Genomic DNA, 22853 nt, shown 5'->3' with positions numbered 1-22853 from the left:
GTAAAGCCTTCTGACTCAACTGTCGCTCCCAGTCCCAGCCCTGGACCAGAAGTCTGGGGGCACAAGTCTGCTGCCTGGTACAGCAGAGGCCCAGAGACACAGACACCACAACAGCCCCCAAAGCCAGGACCCCATCTGCAGAGTGGGGATAGCACCAGGGCTGTCTCTGAGGCCTGCGCAGACAGCTTCAAACTGCAGGGGCAGCGGAACTCTGCCGCGGCGGCATTCTGCCCATCCAGTAGTTCACCCAAGCCCTCTCTCCCTGCACAGCTCTGCATAGTGTGGGGGCTGTGGGGCTCAGCCTCCTTCACCCCAGCTCTGTGTTCATGTGGACCCCCAGAGCAGCCTCCTCACTGGCCTGCTTCCCACCCTGCCCCCATTCTGCAGCCAGAGGGCTCTCCTAAAGCACTGACAGCGCCCCTCCATGTGTCTGTTTGCCCTTGGGATAAAGAAAAGTCTCCTCATTTGACCTTAAGATCCCTCATGGTCTGGCCCCTGCCAGCCCCTCAAAACTCAGCCCCCGCCAGTCTTCCCTCCAGCCCCCACCTCTCTCCTGGTTTGTCAAAAGCACCCGGCCCTTATCAGGAGCCCCAAGTTTCTTCTATGGTGGAATTAGCCAGACTGATTTATCATTGATCTGGTGCCCACCCCACACGCAGACTCCTCAGTTACGAGCTGATTTACTCTCCTGAATGGAAGCATCTCCTCCATTCTCACAGTCTGCTAGTGTTTGTAAACATCTGTGGACCCCAGGGTTGGACTGGCTGCTTGGGTGTCTGGGTAGGAGGTGAGTGATGGGTGGAAGGAAGGGCCAGTGCGTGAATGAGAAGGCCTGAGAGCAGCCCATTTGCCTTCCCCAGAATACACTCAGGCACCCAGAGCAGCTCACCCCTGACTTCCCTTGGTGCTATTCAAATGGCTCCTGAGCTTCCTTTCTTTTCTGGCCTTGGGGAGACAGGGACACGATACAGAGGACTGAGGCCCTGCCCTGCAAGGGCTCTCAGTCCATATACAACCAGAGGAGTTAAGCTTTGGGGATTGCAAACTGGATCTAAGTTCTGGCTCCATCACTTTAGCTCTGTGCCTCAGCTCCCCGATCTGTAAAATGGGGGAAAGCCAATACCTACCACTCACATTGCTGTGAGGATTACATGAGAAGACTGTGCACGTAAAGGGTTTCTAGCCTGACTGATGGGTGGCTAAGGCCCAGTCAGCAAGAGCCCCTTCAAGTATCATCATTGTTCCTCTTTGGAGAAATCTCCCCACCATGCCAACAACATCTGTCTGACAGATGCAGAGATAGAAATTACACAGAACAGGATCTCTGCCCCCTCCCCAGCCCCAGATTGCTTGTACCTCCATCCTATGTACCTGCCTGCCGTTGTCCATTGTCCATCTCTTCCTGCGACACATGGGCGCCCTTCTCTGGAACCTTGGTGTCTGATCAGCAATGTGCAGCTGTTGATACACCTTCAGCCTGAGTAAGCCGTAGGTCATGGCTGGTTCGGATTACATATTAAGTGGCCTAGAAGAGGCAAAGCATCATTTTAGGGATAAGAGCATTTTACTTTAGCAGTATCAAAAAAGCAAAACCGTTTTACTCTAGCTAGATCCCGTGGACAGTGTCTGGTAGCCACAGAATAGCATCTTGGCTGAGAGCATGGGGTTTCGGCTGCTCACTGACCCTGTCCCTCCGTGCGCTATGTGACCTTGGACAAGGTACTTAGCCTCTCTGAGGCTCAGTTTCCCCACGTGTCAATTGGGGGTCGCGATATAGGTCACCCAGAAGATTAAATAATAGTGTAAGAAGGACCGAGCATAGTACAGGACACATAGCAGGCGTTCAGCATGTGGGAGCTCCTCATACTGGTATACGGAGGGAGGGTGGCAGCTCAGGGAAGAGCTGGTATTTTGAGATACAATTTCCTTTTGATCCTGGGCGTCTTTGTAGAAGAGGCTTGGGAAGAAAGTCCAGGATACAGACAAAGCTTGCTTCAGCCTCTGTCCTTGCCACAGCTGGTGCAGGGGACAGGGAGACGGGGGGTGAGAAAGGGGGCTGTCATGTTATTTCTCTGCCATCGTATTTATCTCATTGATAAAATGGGCCCTGCATTTGGAAACTGGAAGAGTTTCCTCATAATTTAAAGCAGCACCTACATCTGCTGGTCATAGTGACGAGAAGATTAATTTCTCAACCAGCGGGCTCTATCTGCAGGTGTGGGTGATGCCATCTCCATGCCTGGCTGGTAATGAGCCTGGCACGACTGGGAAGGTGAGGCTGGTGGAGGAAGGCGTGTCCTCAAGGTGACCCTGTGGGGCTGGCACCATGCTGAGCAGGGCAGGCATACACACACATCCAACCCTAGGTTTTCATGCTGGGCACCTGCAGACTTGCCAGCTTTCTGGTAGCCTTGGATCATTGGGTGACCAGTGTGTCCCAAGCCATTGCTACAGCTGGGACACAGTGAACAGAACAGTCCAGAGCCGTGTGGATCCCATACACCCCTCCCCTCCTCCAGGAGGGCTGATGGCCCTGACACTCCCAAATCCTGCTCGTGGCTTCCAAGGTGAGAGGCCACATGGCAGAGAGGAAGATGATGACATTGATTGGACAGCCAGCTTGCCTGTCACTTATTAGAGATAATGCAGTAGCAGAGAGACCACTGGCTCAGCTCTAGTCCAAGCCAAAGCCCTGGCCATTGGCTCGGGCGTGGAAGCATGGAGGACTGTGGTCACACTAGAAGAGTGGTGGCCCAAAGCTCCATTTCCTGACCAGATGTAATCACTGTGTGGAGTGTGGAGTACGGTTTTGAAAAGAATACTGAGGCTGCCTCCTGGGCTGAACAGGAAAGAGAACCATTGTCCGTTCATAAGGTGCGCCATTGGCATAGACTTAGGAAATGATGGCAGGCATGCTATATATTTGCCAGCCAAGCACTAGATATCTGCTAAGTTGAGGTCAGACTGGACAATTTAAACTGATCCTTTTTGTCTGGGCAATAGATGGAGAAAAGCCTCACTTTTCCACCTTTCATCTGTGGGTATTAAAGAAAAATGAAAACTTTAGCTTAGGGTAGCTGACAGCCAAGGTAATAAAAATGAGAGGCTGGCACTTCATCAAAACTCAAGCAGTTACAACCCATCAAAAGCAAAGAAACCAAATTCTATACCTTGTTGAAAATGGAATATTGAAGTCTCCAACTGTTATTGTATTTTCTTTCTCTCTTCAATTTGCCAGGCTGCACTTCATGTATTTTGAGGACTCTGTTCTTAGGTGCATCTATGTTTATAATTGTTATAACTTCCTGATGGATTGACTCTTTTATCACTTTAAAATGCCCCTCTTATCTCTAATAATGTTTTTTGTTTGTTTGTCTTCTGATATTAGTACAGCCATTCAGCTTTCTTATAGTTGCTATTTGCATGGTATCTCTTTTTCCATCCTTTTACTTTCAACATATTGGTTCCCAAGTGAGGCTCTTGGGAACCTAGTTGGATCTTGCCTCTTACCCAGTCTGGCAATCTCTGCCTTTGGATTGGATTGGCCAATCAATTATCATTTAATGTTATTATTGATGTATTAGGATTTGCATTTGCCATTTTATTTTTTTGTCTTCTATATGTCTCTTTTCTGTTCCTCTATTTCTCCTTTATACTTTAAATGAATATTTTCTACTGTAATATTTTAATTCCTTTAATGATTTTTCACTATATTTGTCTGAGTTATTTCCTTAGTCGTTGCTCTAGGGCCTACTATACATAAATGTATCACAATCTACTTCATATTTATATTGTTAATTCCAGTGAGAATTGAGTTACTTCAGTTACTCCTCTATGAATCTATCCCCTCGCCCCCTTTTAGTGCCATTATTTTTTTTTTTAGTCAATATTTATGTTTTAGTACTGCCTATGTACAAAGCACTAGGTAGGATACAAGGAAATACAGTAGTTTTTATCACACCATTTTCCTGATCCAAAATCTTCAATCAGTCATCATTAGCTACTCTGACATCTTGACCGGAACCTCCTGTACTGTTGCTGTCATACATTTTCCAGCTCCTCATGATTTAGTGGAGAGACTTCAGCCCAGAGAGTGCCTGGCTTAGCCATATATTGTCTTTATGATTGTGGGTTAGCCATTTAATATCTTTGGACCTCAGTATCCTCACCTGTAAAATGGACAGAATTGTAGGAATATAGCTTCAAGAGTAAAACGAGCTCTTAGTACAGAGGCTACACATTGTAGGGGCTCTAAAAGCAGTGGTCTGTGTTTGGCCCTCAAAGAATTCCAGAAATCCATTTACCCCAGCATTCTCACGTCAGAGAGTCAGGAAGCATGCATGCCTAGCCAAAGCCAAGGAGATCTCGCTCTCCCCAGTACATGCCCTCGCAAGGCAGCAGCTTACCATGAACATCCACAAGCAAAGGCTTGGACTTCAGGCTAGGAGGCCATACTGGCCCAGACACACAGCCTCTAGAGCAGCCCCTCTTGTCAAAGCCCAGTAGGAAGCAAAAGCCCCCAGCATGGCCAGAACTGCTGGCAGGGCACGTTCATAGCTCAGGCGAAGGCCCCAAGTTCATGCTTCATCCACCTGTCCCTGCTATGGTCTGAGTATGAGGGAGGCTGTGGAGGCAGTGCTGGGAAGGGATGGAAAGAGAGAAATGACCACAGCTGAGAGTCCAGCCTCTGATGTGCAGAAATCCAGGCCCTCACCTGGAAAAAAAGCCCTCTTCCAGCTACTCAAGACGTGGCCATCCACATTCTGCTTGATGACCATCCAAGACGGAGGCCTCATTCTCGAGGCAGCTCAGGGCCTCATGACCCTTTCCCCATCTGGTGACAAGTCTGGAGCCACTCACTCAATACAGGCCATGGGCACCTTTGGTGCCCAGGCCCAGTGCCGAGTTTGAGAACATAGAGAACAGTCACACTCAGCCCTGGAAACTATTCATAATCATATGCAATAACTGTAAAACAGGGACTTGGACCTGGGCTCCAGGAGGACAAACAGGAGCGCCCCTTTCAGAACGGGCCCGGGGATACTTGCCCCCACCCTGTGGCTCACTGAGTGTCTGAAGTTATCTCCCGATGGCTGTCCAGAGACCGGGCTAGCATCCTCAAGAAGGGCTCATGCCTGGGGCAGGGGACGCTGGAGAGTGAGCACTGGACTTGGAGGTTCTAGCGTGGCTTGGCCAGAGTCCTGGGTGACTGAGGACTGGTCACTTCCCAGTGAGTCTTATACACACACCTGTGAAAGGGGAAAACCACATCCCTGCCCGGCTGAACGGAAGGGAATTAGGCAGCACTCCAGGGCACTCACTGCCAAGGGGCTGGCAATCCCTGAGCAGGGCGACAGATGCCGTGGCTGCTCCTGTCTGACTCTAACCCTCCCGGGACCCCAGCCCCCCGAGCCCCATCATTTTATCCTTCCACACGGCGTTCAGTGACCCCGCTGTTAGTCCTGGAGGAGGTTCTTGCATCTCCCCATGCTCCTACCACTCCACACCCCTCCCTAGAAGTTCCTTCCCAATCCTCTGGGCCTTGGCCTGATCGTCCCCTTCCCAGAACGTCTCCCAGCTTCACCTCCTCTGGGAAGCCAACGTCCCCACCACCACCACCACCACATATGTGTAGGTCAGTTGGTGCCCACCACCCAGGCCTGCCTGATTTCCCTGGAGTCCTTGGGTAGGTTTCACCCCTGAGACAGGTGGCCATTGTTGGAGGCCAGCAAAGTTGGTCCTCACCGTTCATCTTTCTGTGTATCCCTAACCCCTTCTCAAGACCTTGGTAAAGTCATGCTGACTTTTTAACCTTGTGTCTTGGTGGAGTAGAGTCCTTCTAGCACTGAATCTGAGGTTCACTAATTTGCTGTGTGGCCTTGGGCAAGTCCATTGCCCTCTCTGAGCTTTCCTTTTCTTACCTGTGAGTCAGTTGAGCTCTCAGGCCAGAGGGGAGGAGGGAACGAGGAGGGGAGGTCAGCTCCTGCTATCAGAGGCTTCTGCAGGCAGTGGGATGAGGCGCTGTTCACGTCCCTCCTGGCAGAAGAGCCTCTGGGCCTGACCTCAGACTATCCTCCATTGAGTTAGGGACAAATAACTCACAGGGCAGCAGGGATGGAGGAGGGAGGTATGTGGCGGGGTCTGTGCCCCCGTTCAGTGTCCTCTCTCTGTTCCCAGCAGCTCGATACAACCGTACCAACTACTTCTACCCCACATTCTCAGAGAACTCGGAGCACAGCCATCTGCTTGTGTCTCCTGTGCTGGTGGCAAGTGCGGTCATAGGGGTGGTCATCATCCTCTCCTGCATCACCATCATCGTGGGCAGCCTCCGCAAGGAAAGGCAGGCCCAGGCCCAGCAGAACCAGCAACTCCAGTACCAGTACCACCGCAACCATCGCCGCCGCCGCCGCCGCTCTCAAGAGTATGAGCTTGGCCAAGGTAAGCTGCTGCCCACCTCCGGGGCCACCCTCCTGTCCAATGGTGACTGCACCCAGGAAGCCTCAGGGAGGGGACGGCTCTGCCGTGAGAGGGGGCGGGTGGTCAGGGAAGGCATCTTAGAGGTCTTGGGTGATCAGGAGGAGCTCTCCGATGCCCACCACAGTGTTCTCAGTGGCATGCGAAGCTCGGCTGTTGGCCAAGAGTGGGGCTGAAGGTCAGAGGGAGGGCATGTGGCTGCTCCCTGGCCCCGGCCACTGTTGGTCCAGGCTGGCTGTACTGACAGCTGGTTCAGACGGTGCCTGGATGGAGTGATGGAGTGATGGATGGAGAAAGGGATGAGAGGCTAATCCGATCAGCACATGTGGAGATGGACAGGTGTGTGTGGTGGGGGGAGGTTGGGTGGGATGAGTGAGTGGGTGCAGCAGTGGATGGTGGGGACGGATGGCTACACGGGTGGATGGAAGGGTGGATGAATGAAGATGGAGATGGATGGTTAGATGGGGGGGTGAGTAGATGTGTGGATTGGGTGGGATGTGTGAGTGGAGGGAGAGATGGAATGGGTGGATGGAAGGATGGATAAATAGGCGGGTAGGGGGATCAATAGGTGGGGTGCTAGATGGGATGAGTGGGTAAATGAACAAGTGGTTGGATGAATGAATGGAATGAATGATAGGTGAATGAGCTGGTGGCCAATTCTTGAACTGACGGGTCCCAGAAGTATCCATCTCCCCAGTATGCCTGAGCTTTTTACAGAATGCAGCCACCTACCTGACTCTGGCTCATTCTTGGAAGGGGCCAGTTATCTAAAAGCAGCAGGAAGGAACTCCATTGCATTAAATTGTCAGACAATTTTCAATGGCAGGAAAAATCTTATGCAGAGGCCCAAAGGGGGCCCTCTGCCTCAGACAGGGAAAAGAAAAACAGGTCTGTGGCACTGCCTACCGCCAGGGGGCGCTAGTCACACTCCAGATTAAGTGATTTGGAGGCTTGAAAGCCATGGCAGAGCTCCTTTTTACAGCATATGTTATTGGGTTCCTTTCTCCTGGTAGAAAAGTAATATGTGTTCACAGCACAAAACCTTTAAAATATAGAAAATATAAAGAAAAAAATGAGGCTCACGATCCTGTCATCCAGACAAAGCCACTGATGACATGTTTAGAATATATCCTTCTGAGAGTTTTCTCAATGTCCGTAGAGAACCCTGCGATTATAGCTGCAGATAGTTTTGTATTCAGATTTGTTCCACTCACCCTTGTATCAAGAGTTGGAAAAAGAGCTCAGGGGAGTGGAAAGAGCAGCCCTTGGAGTTATACAGACGGTGCAGGAATCCCACCTCCACGCTTTCCCAGGCACGTGACCCTGAGCCTCAGCTTCCTGGTCTACAGAATGTGGTCACCGTGCTGTCCACCTCAGAGAAAGGTCATGAGCTCCACCCCAGCCAAGCCCCGCCCCTGGTATTGAGCACTGCTCTCTGAGGGGAGAAGCCATCTTTGCAGCTCCCCTTGTCCTCCAGGCCCTTTGAGTCCTGCCAGAAACTGGGAGGTGGACAGCTTACAGGGTGGAGGAGCCAGGATATCCAGCTGCCCTTGGTCCTACCAATAACTCGCTGTGTGACCTCCAGCAAGTCGCTGAGCCTCTCTGAACCTCAGCGGGAGAATGAGAAAACTGTGCTCCATCAGCATTTCCTAAGCAGTGTCACTGGGTCTAAGACAATGAGATTCTGTGGTCAAATGCTGGAGCAGCACAGTTAAATGTGTTTCTCAGCTGCAGGACTTTTCAGAGCTTTTGATTTGCCAATGTGGTCAAAAACTCAGAAGAGAATGCAATGTATGGAGTCACCAGGATTCATCATAGAAGCCACTTTTCTCTCTGGAATACTTTATGGGAATAGTGTGCGGTTGGGAGCGGGGAGTAAGGAGGCCTGACTACGGAGACCTCTGCAGCCCTCATTCCCTGACACACTCCTGCCCATTTTTCATGGCCAAGCCCTTCTCCACAGCTCAAAGCTTCCTGTTCACACCACACTCTTCTTTCTCCCTCCCTCCTTGGCTCAAGCTATTTTGTTCCGCCTGCCTGGCCTGCCCCTCTTCCCCTGGCTAATTCCTAGACAAGACTCAGTTCTGGGAGCCCTGCCTCCAGGAAGCACTCCCTGACCTCCAGGCTGGGTCAGGCCTGCTCTGTTCCCACAGCCTCAGTACTTCCTCTATCAAAGCTCATAACACACTGCTCAGTACTGGGCTGTCCCCAGGGCAGGCTGCCCACCACCCTGGGAGCCCCACCAGGATAGGACAAGCTCTGCTTCCTCAAAGGTACCCCATGCCCACACAGCATTGGTGCTTACATTCTGGGGCTGTCACTGAGGGGATCTGTGCTTGGTGAGGAGCAAGATGGTGAGTTGGAGAGAAGTCTCGGTGGCCTCAGGTAGACACTTGGGGACCCTCCTGGGCTCCAGCCTGAGTCCCAGGCGGCATGTGTGTTCCCTGCAGTGTCTGATGGGTATATGTACAGCCACTCAAGCCACAGGATGCGCTATGCCTGCAGCTCTGCCGAGGACTGGTCCCAATCCTTGGACCTCAGCTCTGACGGGGAAATGGATGCCATAGAGCCCCAAGACCTGTACCCAGATTCTCCGCCAGGGTAAGGAGGCCTTGTGGGGGAGGAGGGCATAAGAGGATGGGGCTATAGGCACGAATCCCCCCATGGGAAACAGCAACACCTCCCTAAATGGTATAAATGCAGAAAACATCGATTCAGAGGGTGTGGCCACCTGCTCACCCCTCCTGACCACACAGGTCCCCAATGAGGCAGGGTGTGACTCAGCAGATGTCACCAGGAGACACTCGATAAGGAAGAGAAAAGCTCAGCTCCTTCAGGCTAGGGTGAAGGGGCGGGGTGAAGGGTGCAGGCCCCTGAGTCTTAGTATGTGTCCCCAAAGCCCAAAGCACATCCACGGGTACAGGGGTCATCACGTCCATCAGGTGGCCCTGTCCCACTGAGGAATTCTTCTCTGGGGACCTTTGGGTTCTGTCCTGCCGGCCACCCTCAGGCAGATTACCCACCAGTTAGTACTTGAAAAGAGAAAAGGGGTCAGGACCTTCATCACGTCCCTATTGCGAGAAGTTCCTCAGGCCTGACAGAACAGACACAGCTTCCCCATCACCCTTTTTACCCTCCCCCCTGCCCCTGGGAGGGGCAGTGCCGTTGCTCTCTCCCAGGCCAGAGGAAGGTTTTTTGCCCTGAATCTATGGGTTCAGAGGGGCCCCAAGGACTCCTTCCTAAACCTGGAACAGCCACTTTGGAGTGACTTGAGACCAAGGGGTGCCTGGAGCCTGAGGTCACTCCCACCACCACACTCCGTGCCCAGCCTGGGAAATCCTCCATCACTAGCAGCTGCTGTTGTTCTGAGCAATCTGAGACCCAGCCTTCAGTGACACTCTCTCAAGTTCACACAGAACATTGTGGCTAAGTCAGGACCCAAGTCCAGGTCTCAGTGGTTCTGCGGTGCCCCTCCCTGGGGAGTAGCGGGGTTTCATTGAAGCCAGCATGACAGAGGCCTGGCCTTCATGCCAGGGCAGCTTGTCACTACGGAGAGGCCCTCAGTTCTTGGGGAAAGACCCTGTGCCCACCCCTCAGGCCAGGTTCCACAGGGCCCTGAGTGAGCCCCTTTTCTTGTAGTTACGAGGAGTGTGTGGGGCCAGGAGCCACTCAACTGTACATCCCCACGGATGCACCACCACCCTACTCGCTGACCGATGCCTGCCCCGTGCTGGACGGCCTCCCGGACGCAGGCAGCAGTGGCAGCCCGGGCCGATTCCAGCAGGCACAGAGGATCCAGGGCCAGAGTGGCCTCCGCACCATCTCCATGGATACCCTTCCCTCTTACGAGGCTGTGTGTAGGGCTAACCCTCCATCGGGCCTGCTGCCACTGCCAGGTCTAGAGCTCGGGCCGTGGAGCTCCCAGGGCCCCCCTAGCCCCACCCGGGCCCCGATCTCCAGCCCAGAGAGGATTGTGTAAGTGCTGGCTGCCCAAGTCCTGCCAGTCCCTGGGGCTGAGCCACGTCGTCCAGGCACACGCGCATGCGCACGCACACACAGCATTCCCACGTGCAAATATACACATGTGTACACACATGCACACTGACACGCCATGTGTACACACACATCCGGACATGCCCCACATGTGTGCAGACATGTGCACGCACACAAGTCCCCACCCACCCACACAACCATCTGTGAAGGTTTCATTACAAATGAAGCTCTCTCGACCTCCAGCCCCCTCCCCAGCCTGTGAGTTATGACTCTGTAGACAACACTTTGTGAAGACAGGTGGAGAAGAGACTGGGGCTTTCTCCACACCGTCCCCCGGGCCTGTTTGCCCCTGCCCTCACCTGGCAGGCTGTGCCCAAACTCTGATTCTTCGTCCGGAAACTGCTCGACCGTCCCAGGTCAGCTGCCTGCCCCCCTCATCCCCACAGGGCAGCCTGTCCTCCCAGTTGGTGGGACAGGCCTCAGTGAGGCTCAGCTATGTGCTGTACCTCTCTCTCAATTACAGGGCAAAGAACCACATTACCACCCTGCCACTTACAGGGTGAGGGCCACGGGTCTGGGGGCTCAGGCACAACCTGGAGGCCCTCACAGCCCGCCCTGCCCTCTCCCTAACCAGTGCCCTCCGTCTGGTGGTGCTAGCGGAGTTATCTCAGAAGCCCCCATCCCAAGCCCCAGGTGATGAACAGGGCCCCTGGTGGGCATGCGGTGGTGGTGGTGGTGGTAGCTTACAGCTGTCCCCACATCAGTCCAACCACTACCCCGACTGAGCGTCTTCAAAGGAGGTAAAGGCTCTGAGGCAGAGGAGTACGTGCCCAGATAGATGACCATTGTGGCCTGAGCTTGAATGGGCTGGAGCCAGACCCAAGAAGTTGGTGCTGTCCTCTTGGGGGGTGGCTCATAGTTGGGAATTGAGCTGACATGTTCTGGCCTTGCCCTCCCGGGTGTCTGCAGAGGCAAAGTAAAGGCAATGTGAGCCGCTCCGTGCCACTGCAAGAGGACCAGTGTTTGCATCTCAGCCTCGCAGCCAGGGGCACCACAGAGGGAGATGTGTGGGGTTGCCTAGTTGTAGAGTGGCTCCAATCCTGGCCCATGAATTCAGGCAGTTTCCATCAGAGACCGTGCAGGTAACAGCTGATTCCTGAAGACCCAGTCTGCCAGAGGGTGGCGGCCAAGCATCTTTGAGTGTCCCGCCAGCATCACCAGCGGCAGGGAGCGGAGTCCTCAAATCTACTCTGCCTCCCTCCCCCATCCTTTAAGGACACCCCCCATCCATCCTCTCCCCCACACCAAATCCTCCAACGAAGGGCTAAAACAATTCACTAATCACTTTCTTAAGAAGAGGGGGGTGGCAAGGATGGCAATTGTGAATTTTATTTTCTGTAGAAATAGAATTGCTTCTGGTGCAGAACTGAAAGGAATCCGCCCAGAGGTTCGGTAGCACCTGGAGCCCCTGACTCCACCCCGGGAGGGACCTTGTTTACAAGCAGTTCTGTCCACCTTCGTGGTTTACTGTTTTCTAGGCAAAAAATATCTGTCTGTTGTACTGTATCGCCTTTAAACTGCATTCCAGGGATGAAAATCTCTTAACGCGTCCTGCTTCTGCAACCCTCAGCGTGCTGGGGGTGGGGAGAAATCCCTACGCACTCATCAGTGTTTGAGGATGAACAGCTTTACTTGTTCCTGGATTAAGCGCTAAATAAGCAACAATGTATCTTTTCTGTGTTCAAAGTAAATATATCATATCAATAAAAATATTGCAAGAGTAACATTATCAGAGTTGGGTTGGCTCTGCCATCTGAAACTTGCAAGGAAACAGAAACAGTAGCAAACTGAAAATATGTTACTCCTCTCAACATTAGCAGCCATTGAAGCCTTGTCATTTCCTGTTCACACGGATATTTGGGTAGTGGTTTCTTACAAGAGTTACTTTTTTTTTTTTAACCTCACTGGGACACAGCATCCTTTCTCCGAGACTTGGCCTGTGTCAATGTCACCAAGACAGGCTATGAACTTCAGGACTTAACTCCGGGAATACCAGGGACTGTACATGTTACTTTTCAAGCAGTTGGTTTATCGCCCTGATGGCTTTGATTACCAGGAAAGAGGGGCAATTTGTAATTAGACTGAAATGACTTGTTTTCTCCCCTCTGCAGAAATTATCTTCCTTCCTCTGCTCTCCATAAGACCATGATTTTGGTCATTGACCTCTTGGCTGACAGAGGCTGGTTCGCTTCCCCTGTCATCCTTCCCTCCCACTTGAACTGAAGTAGAACCCGCTAGCATAGTCTTAGGTCCTCAAGTGCCCCCAAAGTGGGGTGCCCTCCTCAAGGTACAACCCTTAGCCCTGTTCCAAGCCCATACTGCCACCTGCTGGCCGCCTGCTGCCACTGTTCAAAGCAAACGAGTCTGCCCCTGAAGAAGGAGCAAATTGCCTCCTCACACTTTCGAATCCACTGCCCATGGCCACTCATAGTTGTAGACGAAACTTGTCTTCCACCTTTGGGATGTTCCATGAGGTTTAACCCATTCAAGCATTCCATTTTCAGGACTAGCTCCTTCCCCCAGCATCTCTGAACACAGCATGATACTTAAGTACCCCTCTCTCTGGATGCAAAACAATCACTCCTCTGTCCTAAACACCACTGTGCATGGCTCAGGTGCTACCTCCGTGCTCTGGGGCTCCTCATCCTGCGAATGAATGTAGCAGCCTTATGGTGATGGCATCCAGCCACGTGCGTACCCCAGCCTGAACCACCCCACACCAACACCCAGTTCTGACAGCAAACTCTCAGGATCCCACCGGCCCAAGGGACTGTTAGACTCAGCTTTTCCTGCCTCCTCCGTGCATGACACAGCCTGTGTCCACATATGGCACCACATTCAAGGTCCTTCTGCACACGCAACTGACCTCCTCTCTCTACCAGGGACCTGAGGGGTGGGGGCCGAGGAGGAACCTTGTGCAGGCTGAGTGGCCTCCTCTGGCCAGAGAAAGCCTTCAGAAAGGGGATTTGCAGCTGCTGGCATAGGAGGCCGTAAGAATGGTCAGCACACTCTTCCACTGGGCCAGCATGCATGGGCACAGTCCCTGGACGGCACCAACAGCCATCACTACACGTGAGCAGCGGGAATCGCCGAGAAAAGGAGGAAGGAGGGTTGATAGAGGATGGCCATTCAAGCCGCCCCCCGGAACATCCATTGGCTCACGCCAGCCAAGCCACCCTCACAGACACACAAAGGACTCTCTCACACCCAGTGCCTACAGACACCCCGACACACACTCAAATGTAGCATCGCTCAGCACTCATCACCTGTGGTTTTGTATGCACTTGCTCAGACAGCTTCGCTGTACACACACTAGTAGCCCTTAAACACTCAAAGGTTCCACATGCACACTCCAAGGCTGCCCACTCTCACACTCAGGTGTCACCCTCAGTGACTGAGCTCATGACTGACCAGGTTCTGGATCTGAGCGGCGGAAGGGCCGGCAGCTTCATCGTCTGAGAGCGTGAACCATCCGTCCTGGGCTCTGCGCTGCTTCACTTCACATCGCACCTCCCCCAGCCCAGGTGAATTCTCTCAATCAGGACCAATTACATGGGTCAGGCCCAGTATTTCCGGGCTGGGGGCTGGGCATGCCTTTGCCCTCAGCGTTGCAGCCCAGCTGTGCCTGCTCAGCCTCTCCAAGGAATCGCAGGCCTGCAGGTTCTCAGGCCTGTGGTCACAGCCTCAGCCACACCACAACTACCCATCCTCACCAGCCTGACTCCTGGAGTCCTGGGGCTGCCTGTTCTGCCCCACAGCTGACTGGTGCACGACCCACCACAAAGCTGGCACCACTATGGGAGACCGCTCTTGAAAAGGGGACCTTCTATGCCCTGACAGGCTCTGAGCCTTACCCCCATTATCCAAGTTCAAGAGACAGAAACCCGACTTAAACAAGAAAGGGAATTTATTGGCTCATGTACCTAAATTGTCCAAGTGATAATTCCCACTTCAGGTGCAGCTGGATCCAGGGAGTCCAGGAATATGGGCAGGTGTATTCTCTTGGCTCTACTGCCTGCCGTGTTGCTTTCATTTCCCACAGGAGCAATGGCTGTGGAGGCCCCAGGTACGCTGGCTGATCCAAAATTAAGAGACACTCTCTCTCCCAGAGAACAAATATCAAATCTCAGAGAGAAATGGCCTGGACACACACTCATGCCTGACCCTCTGTGAATGGCTGGGGCTGGGGAGCAGTCTCATGTGCCCACTCCCACAGGGGGAGCAAAAGCCAAATCAGGCTTTCCTGGAATGGGTTCTTCAAAGCAAAGAGGGAAGCGGGTAGGGAGGACGGGCACACCCAGGACAGAGCTCTGCCCACTCCCTCGACGGTCCAGGCCCCACCACCAGCTCTCAGTCTGAGTGACCACACCACGCCAGGGCTACACAGTGACCACCTGGCAAGCTAGGGCAGGTGCTGGGGCAGGAAAGGCGTGGGTAGCTGCTGACCAGGCCCATGGCAGATGAGAAGTCAAAGCCAGCCTAGAGCAGGGCCTAAAGGCACCTGACTCATGGGGCCACCATCTTGAATCTATCCTGGCTCTTTCCCACAGTTGCGCTGTCAGGGAGAACTGAGGCCACAGACGCCAGCTCCAGCTGGGGGACCTGGCCAAGGTCCACAGGGAGGGCACTCTGTGACTTGAGGACAACGAGACTCCCACTACCCATAGTTTGGTTGTTACATAGCTCCATTCCTGAAAAGGGACATACATTTGGGCAAAAAGCCAAGGTAGGATCTGTGCTATCAGGCCTGAGGCTCAAGGCCAGGAGTCGAGGGCCCTTCCCGCCTGGGCTCCCACATCTCCTCCTCCCAGCCCTTCCCTCTCTGGACTGTCCCGTGTGCCTGAACCATCCCTGCCAGACTGGACAACCAGAGTCAGGGCCCACGCGGTTTCTGTCTGTGTGGTGGGCCCGGTGGGCTGGGGGTTAGGAGTGGACAAATGGCAGAAATATTCAGCTCAATTCCGAAGGAAACAGATTCCTCCCTGTGTCACAGCCCTGAAGACAGTAAGTGCTGAGTTCCAGACCTGGAAGCCCCCTCCCAGGGAGCACCCCACCCCTGTGCTCCTGTTGCCTCGGAGAGCCTGGGCTCTGCAGAGAGCTCATAAGCCTTACACAGCAGGGGCGGCTGTCAGTGAAGGCTGGGTGCTGGGACCCAGACCTGGCTGTCCCTGCTTGTCATCAGCTCACCATGTGAGCTTCAGCCAGACTCCTTCCTTCTCTGGGCTCAGGACCCCCACCCCCCACCAGCCCCTGCAGATCTCCAGTGCCCCCTCTCCTCTGCCTGCCCCCTGTATTGTCCCCAGAGTTACTGTGTTTCCCCCAAAATAAGACCCAACCGGAAAATAAGCCCTAGTGTGATTTTTCAGGATGACAGCCCCTGAACATAAGCCCTAAGGCGTCTTTTGGAGCAAAACTTAATATAAGACCCGGTCTTATTTTCGGGGAAACATGGTAGTCACCCTGGCAGGCAGAAAACGCAGGTTCTCACTAAAGCAGCCACTCCCCTGAGGGCCCTCAAAGTGTGAATGATGCAATTACCACCATCTCCAACTGTTCCAGGAGACTACAGTGTTCCAATGGGGAGGAAGCCGGAACTAGAGAAGCAGGGCTGACCCAAGTGCCAGAGGGCAGAGAGGGAAGGGTTCCAGGCACCCCACCCAGTTCCCCCTCATGATCCTGGGCCACCCTGGGGAGCCAGGCACCGAAGGCCGTTCACAGGCATGACAGCGTTCCCAAGAGTGAAGACTAGGGCATCCAGAATGAACGAAGTGGTTAAATCAGTAAGTAACCCAAAGCAGGAGAAGAATCAGTGGGGGAAGAGTCAATTGTGTGCCCATTTGTGAAACTTTGGTTATTGATAGGGAAAAAAACAGAGATACTCCAGCCCTCTCCTCAGGGAGGAAATCTGCTTGGGCCCAGGAGAGAGAGACAGAGAGACAGAACTAGACCCCTACCCCTTCCTTGGCATGTGACCTACCCTTCAAGACAACACAATGGCCTGGAACCCTGTATATCTCCCCTGACCCCCAAATCTGGCACTCCCATTCGGGGTGCTTATAAATCTTTGGTGTCACAGAAGAAGCGTGGCCTCAGATATCAGATAGACTTGGTGTTACAGGCTGAAGAGTGGCCCCCAAAGATGTCCAGCTCCTAATCCTCAGAACCTGTGAATATGTACCTTTCATGGCAAAGGGACTTTGCAGTGCGATTCAGTAAAAGACCTTGAGATGAGGCGATTACCCTGGATTGTCCTACTGGGTTCTCAGGAAGGAGCTGCCTGAGGGCAGAGACCTTATCTCATTTGCCTCTGAAGCCCCCAGACTGGCATGGAGGGGCACAGGCTGGCTGCTCAAGGACAGCACTTCCCCAAACACCAGACCATCCAATGACGAGGCCATTGAAAGGGACCCTGAAGTCCTGAAGCCAAGAACCCAAAGGACATTACTTAACCCAACAGTTCCCATATTTATTTATTTGGCCGAGGAAAGTATTACTCCCATAAGACTGATTAAGAACCCCCAACAAGTGCTCCTCGTGGAGCATACTTAGAGAAATGCGGACCCACATGGAAGGAAGGAGGGAGGGAGAAGAGGAGGAGAGAGAGGGGGGAGGGAGGGGGGAAGGAAGACGGAGGGAGGTGACAAGTGGAAGGAACAAGGGCAGATGGGAGAGTGCCAGGTGATTAGTTCTGTGTCAGTTCCCCCCAAAGCTGTCCTTAATAAAAGGATATATCTGGGTATAAGTAGTTTACTTAGGAGGTGATCCAGGAAGCAGTGACAGAATCTGGAACTAAGACAAGGGAGGGAGAAGAGCCAACAAAGGGGACATTCATGAGCAGGTTATTGCTGTGACAACTGGGTCGATCCCATTGGGGACCCTCTGAAAGACAGCATTGAGCATACCTCAGAACTGCCGTGAAGAGGGCAGGCAGCTGGGGTTTCTATGCACTGCCCCTCCTGGGTTGGGTGAAGGCTGCCCATGGGTGTTAAGTCCCTGGCCCTTGCAGCCGGCCCCACACAGGCAGGGCACCCTCCTGCAGCCAGAGAGCACTCCCAAGCCTGAGAAGTGAGGAACCTTGGCAGTGACATCTGCAGTGGCTGAGAGTTACGGACACCATCTGCTGCAGAGGCAGGCGCTGATATGCCTGCTTTCCCAGTTGTTCTGGGGACAAGGTGAGGACTGAGCCTGACCTCAGCTCTGCTCCACTGGGAGGAGATGGGGACAGAGAGCTGGGCACAGCCCCGCCACCCTCAGATCTCAGCCCTCCAGCGACAAGCAGTGGCAAGGCTGTGCTATGTGCAGCTTTCTCTTTTGCTATCACAACTTCCTCCTCAGCTTCCTGTTTGAGCACGGGGGCGGGACAGAGGCTGGTGAGCCGAGGCCAGGCCTGGGGAGACCCACAGGACTCTTCCACACCCAGCTTCTCGGGGCCACCATGAGCAGCGCCCACCTCCAGGCCAAGCGAGGCAAGGCCGCCATGCGACTCTCCCGGGTGATTCATCAGCTACTACCGGCAGGGGGCAGGCGAGGGCCAGGCTCGGGCTGCAGGCGGGCAGCCAGCACAGCGGCCCCTACTCAGCTCTGAGTACGTGGCCCTTCCTCATCTGGGGGCCACTAACTCCCAGGGGGCATTCAGCCCTGCCCAACATGTCTGCCACGAACTGGTATGGGCATTAGAATTCCTGGAGCTAATCTTTGTCAACCTCCTTGTTTCCCTGGAGGAAGAAAATCAGGTCCCTGAAGGTGGGCACTGCCGTGCCCTTGAGCAAGGGTGTCCGGGTAGGGGCAAGGGCTCTGCCTCTGGGGAAAACAGCCTGTCCATCATGCCAACAGACTTTGGTCCCGTTTTATAATTGGAGGAACTGAGGGCGAAAGAGGTCAATGTAATTTTCGGTGGTCACCAGCTCATCAGCAGTACAGACGGTAAGCACGCAAACTCAGGCGGTGCAGCTCCTACATAACCACTAGGCTATGCTGCCTCTGTAAAGGCTAAGAACCAATGAGCTCCTAATAAACAAGGGAAGGAGTTTGGCTGTGAAAAGCCACTGGAAAGGTTTAATCTCTCTGGTTCCAGGCCAGGAATGTTGGGTCGGGAGCCAGGATACTGGGGCCTCACCTCAGCTCGGTCATTCTCTTGCTGCATAACTGGAGACACAAGTCCTGCCTCTGGGCCTCAGTGTGCCCTTCTGTAAAATGGGGCGGGGGTAACATGATTGTGGACGAGGTTTCCATTTCACCAAATGCTATGGCTTACCTGCTTCTCAGGAGCCTCCAGTACCCCTGGGCATCAGCCCTTGGTCCTGCCTAGCGTTATCTCAGCCACTGTGCTGAGATGGGTCCCACCTCTAATAAACATCCCTGTTTGTTCCAAACATACACTGGGAACTTTGCCTACTGGGTGTGGCCTGTGCTTTCTGAACACACACTGCAGACCATTCTGGGCGGGCTGGGCTACATGGCTACCTCCAAGGCCGAGTTTTCGCTGATCCAGGCCGTCAACGAGGAAGACACCAAGCAGATGGTACTTGAGATCTTCCTGGCAAGCGCCACATGTCAGGCTGTTCTCGGAACCTCGGGCAGGCAGGTGCTTGGGCCTGGCAGAGAGACACGGCCAGGCCCTACTGCAGGCACAGTTCAGAGCAGGGCTGGAGAAGACCCATCACCACCTCCAGAAAGCCCAGGCCCCTCTGAGGGGAGGGTTCTGAGAGGGCCCCGGCCCAAGGCCCTGACGATCAGAGCTCTCTGCCTGTGGCCCTGAGCTTGCCTGAGCTATCAACCACCCCCCAGTCCCCTCACTGGCCCAGCCGGTCCCCTTGGATCCCCAGCGCCATGCCAGCACACACTCGGACAATAAGGAGTGCCTGGCTTGCTACAGTGACCTTGTCCTGCACCGGACACCCTTGTTTCCCAAGAAGGTGCTTTTTCTCACTTACCAGTATGTTCTGGAAATCATATCCGAGAGTTTCTTCATTCTTTTTTACAGCTGCGTACTACTCCATTGTGTGGATACACCGTCTTGAGGTTGTTTCCAATATTTTGCATTTACAAACAATGCTGCAATAAATAATCTTGTGCATATATATTTTCATCCTAGAAAGTATGTATCAGATCCTAGAAGTGGGACTGCTGGATCATGCTATAAGTACATATGCCATTAGGTGTTACCGAATTTCTCTCCAGAAGGGTGTACAAATTTTGCACTCCCCTCAGCAATTTATGAGAGTGCTTTTTCCTCATAGATCAACCAACAAAATACGGGTTTTCTTTATGCTTGTTTCTCTTTTTTGTGTTGCCAGTCTGGCAGGTGAGAAATGGTATCAGTTGTCTTTTAATGCTGTCTTAATCTGTCCGGGCTGCTATAACAAAATACCACACACTGGATAGCTTATAAACAACAGAAATTTATTTCTCACAGTTCTGGAGACTGGAAGTCCAAGGTCATGGTGCCACAACAGGCAGCTTCTGGTGAAGGCCCTCATCCAGGCTGCAGACTGCCGACTTCTCACTGCGTTCTCACATGGTGGACGGGGCTCTGTGGGGTCTCTTATAAGAGCACTGATCCCATTTATGAGGCTCCACCCTCATGACCTAGTCACCTCCCAAAAGTCCACCTCCTAACACCACCATTTGTGCATTAGGTTTTCAACATAAATATTGGGGAGAGGGGAACACAAATATTTAGATCACAGCATTTGCATTTCTCTAATTGAGTATTTTCATGTTTATGGGCCATTTTTACATCTTTTTGGAAATTGCTTGTATCTTTTTCTCATTTTTTTCTATTGGATTTTTGGTCCTTTGTTCTTCATTTTTAAAGAATCTTCATGGATATTTAGAAATATTAGCTCTTTGTCTGTGATATATGTTGTGAATATTCTCTTCCAGTTTGTTGATTGTCTTTTGTCTACAGTGTTTTTTGGTCACACAAATTTTAAAATTTTTACTTAGTCAAATTTATTCATCTTTTATTGGCCCTAGATTTTAAATCAGAGGTATAAAGCTTTCCCTACATCAAGGTTTTAAAGAATTCATCCATGTTTTCTGTTACTCCTTGGTTTCAATTTTTACATGTAGCTCTCCAACCATTTGGAGTTTACTCTTGGGTGTGATGTTAGGTATGGATCTATTTTTATCTTTTTCCAAATGGTCACCATTTATCTCGGCACCACTTATTAAAAAGACCATCTTCAACCCAATGATTTGAGGTGTCACCTCCATCAGATACTGTTTCCACATGTACTTAGGTCTATGTCTGAGCTCTTTATTCCACTGGGGTATTTGTCTCTTTAGGTGCCAGTACCACACTGTTTTAATTTTAGAGGTTTTACCGTATGTTTTAATATCTGGTTAGGCTAGTCCTCCATCACCGTTTTTCTTTTTCAGTGGTTTCCTGGTTATTCCTGCAGGTTTGTTTTTCTATAAGAACTTCAGTCTAACATATCTAACTCCATAAAATAGCCCGTGATGTTTCTATTGGGTTGCACTGAATTTATCAATTAACTTCGGGAAACTAACAGCTTATAATATTGAGTCCTCCTATCCAAGAATGGGATGTCTTTACATTTGTTCAAGTCTATTCAGTGTCTTTTCAGGAATTATTTTAACATTTTTCTTGCATGGTTTTGCAAATTTTTTGTTAAATGTATTCCAAAGTATTTCATCTTCTTTGTTAACATTGCAAATGGGATTTTCACCAGCATTATAACCTCTGTTGATTGTTTGCATGTGTTAATTTTGTATCACTGAAATCTTGTTTGTGTTGGTTGTCTCACAGATTCTTTGGGGTACACTACTGAATTGGAGTGCATTTTTTACCCCATCAGAAGGGAGTGCTGAGGCTGCTGGGGCTTTCCTGCCTCCACGTGGATTTTCTTAAGGATATTTCAGGGTGGAAACAGCTCTGATGAGCTAATGCTTAAGGAGGGGGGCGTCCATGTCTGTCCTGTTCAGCGGTGTGGGCCTGGCATCCAACACAGAGCCTGGCACAGGTCTGATGCATGGAAAGGGCTGTAAGATGGCATGGAGACAACAAAGGTCTGCTTCCGATCACCTGGGGACTCCCAGGTGAGCAAACGGCAGGAGAGGATGCTGACATAATATTTCCCCCATAGCCCTGATGGAGAAGCAGGTTTTGAAAATGAAAAAGCAGGCTCTCCACCACCCTGGCTTGGAGCAGCCCACCCACAGCTTCCCCCTCCAGGAAATTTGCCAGGGAAAGTAAAAAAGTCTGGTTGCCTCTCTAGCCGAGGACAGAGAAGGGAAGGAGTTTGAAGGTACAGGAAATAGCCAGGTACTGCTCTAGGCCCTCTATGTGCATCACTCATTTAACTCATACCTTCCTCGTCTATGCAGCCCCTCTCCCTGGGAGGGGAAAAACAGAACTGCAGTGTCTAGAGGAGGAAGGAACAGGACCAGAGAAGTGAGGTGACCTGCCCAAGGTCTCGCAGCCAATAACCAGGGAAATGGGGATCCCAGCCCATGTTCTGACCCCAAAGCCCAAACCCCATATACAAAGCCAAGTGGATCCCAAAAGTTAAGATTCATTTAAAACTTAGCAATTGGTCATTGCTCATTTTCTGTGCTTTTCCAAAGATGAGCCTGGAGCTGCCAAGACCTACCCACCCCAGGCTACAGATAAATCTGCTTTGTGCATTAGGGAACACGCAGGTGAGAGGTCACCTGGGCCCATGGGGAAGGTCTGCCAAGAAAGGAGACAACACACTAGAAAACCATCAGCTTGCTGTGTAAGGAACTCCAGCGCCTCACTGGTACAAAAAGAGGCGGATCCCACAGCCTGCGAAGCAGCTGTGTCTCTCCCAGCCCTCCCTCTCACGCCATAGCCCGCCAGGTGCAGATCCAGAGTCCCATGAGAAATGGGGACATTTTTTAAAAAAGGCAGGCCATCTGCTTGTCCAATGCTCTGTTATTGGATCCGGAGGCATTTTACAGAGGTGCAGTCCCGAGGCTCAGCCTCAACCAGGCCTGTGACCTCTTGAACAGGTCAGTCAAGACGGTCCCAGATTAATTGATGAGCATGTGCATCCCCTCCGCTCTGATGGAAAGTGCTGGTACCACGGTGACCACCATTCCTGAGCTTACCAACTGCATCTCCGCCCAGTTTCCCCCGGCACATCAGCGGAACTAACATTTATGGGGCACTTGCTGCATACCAGGCCCTGGCCCGGGCCCCTTCCATATGCCAGGTCAGTTATCCTCACAGCTCTGAGAGGCAAAGCTCCCATTTGACAGATGAGATAACCACTGCTCACAGGAGGTTCAACAACGAGCCCAGGTTTCTTTGAACTCCTGGGTGTGCAATTCTAGAA

General features: G+C 52.2%; 1 protein-coding gene across 8 annotated transcripts in view; it reads left to right on the top strand.

Annotated features, from left to right (window-relative positions):
• Positions 1–12256, top strand: part of BEAN1 (brain expressed associated with NEDD4 1) — a 36736-nt gene extending 24480 nt beyond the window's left edge. For 3 of the 8 annotated variants that reach the window (XM_019755167.3, XM_074314780.2, XM_074314781.2), the window contains 3 exons: positions 6181–6438; positions 8925–9075; positions 10114–12256. In XM_019755167.3, coding sequence (XP_019610726.1) covers positions 6181–6438; positions 8925–9075; positions 10114–10453 — 749 coding nt within the window. In that variant the 3' untranslated portion in view covers positions 10454–12256. Of the gene's footprint in view, positions 1–6177; positions 6439–8589; positions 8829–8924; positions 9076–10113 lie in introns of those variants that run through there. The other 5 variants (XM_019755140.3, XM_074314779.2, XM_019755149.3 and 2 more) reach the window with 3 other exon arrangements.
• Positions 12257–22853: the final 10597 nt, after the last annotated feature.

Source organism: Rhinolophus sinicus, chromosome 8 (genome assembly GCF_057876585.1).
Source record: "Rhinolophus sinicus isolate RSI-liver-muscle chromosome 8, RSI-T2T, whole genome shotgun sequence".
Lineage (NCBI taxonomy): Eukaryota > Metazoa > Chordata > Mammalia > Chiroptera > Rhinolophidae > Rhinolophus > Rhinolophus sinicus.
Note: the sequence above shows the minus strand (reverse complement) of the source record. Positions and strands in the feature narration are given on the sequence as shown.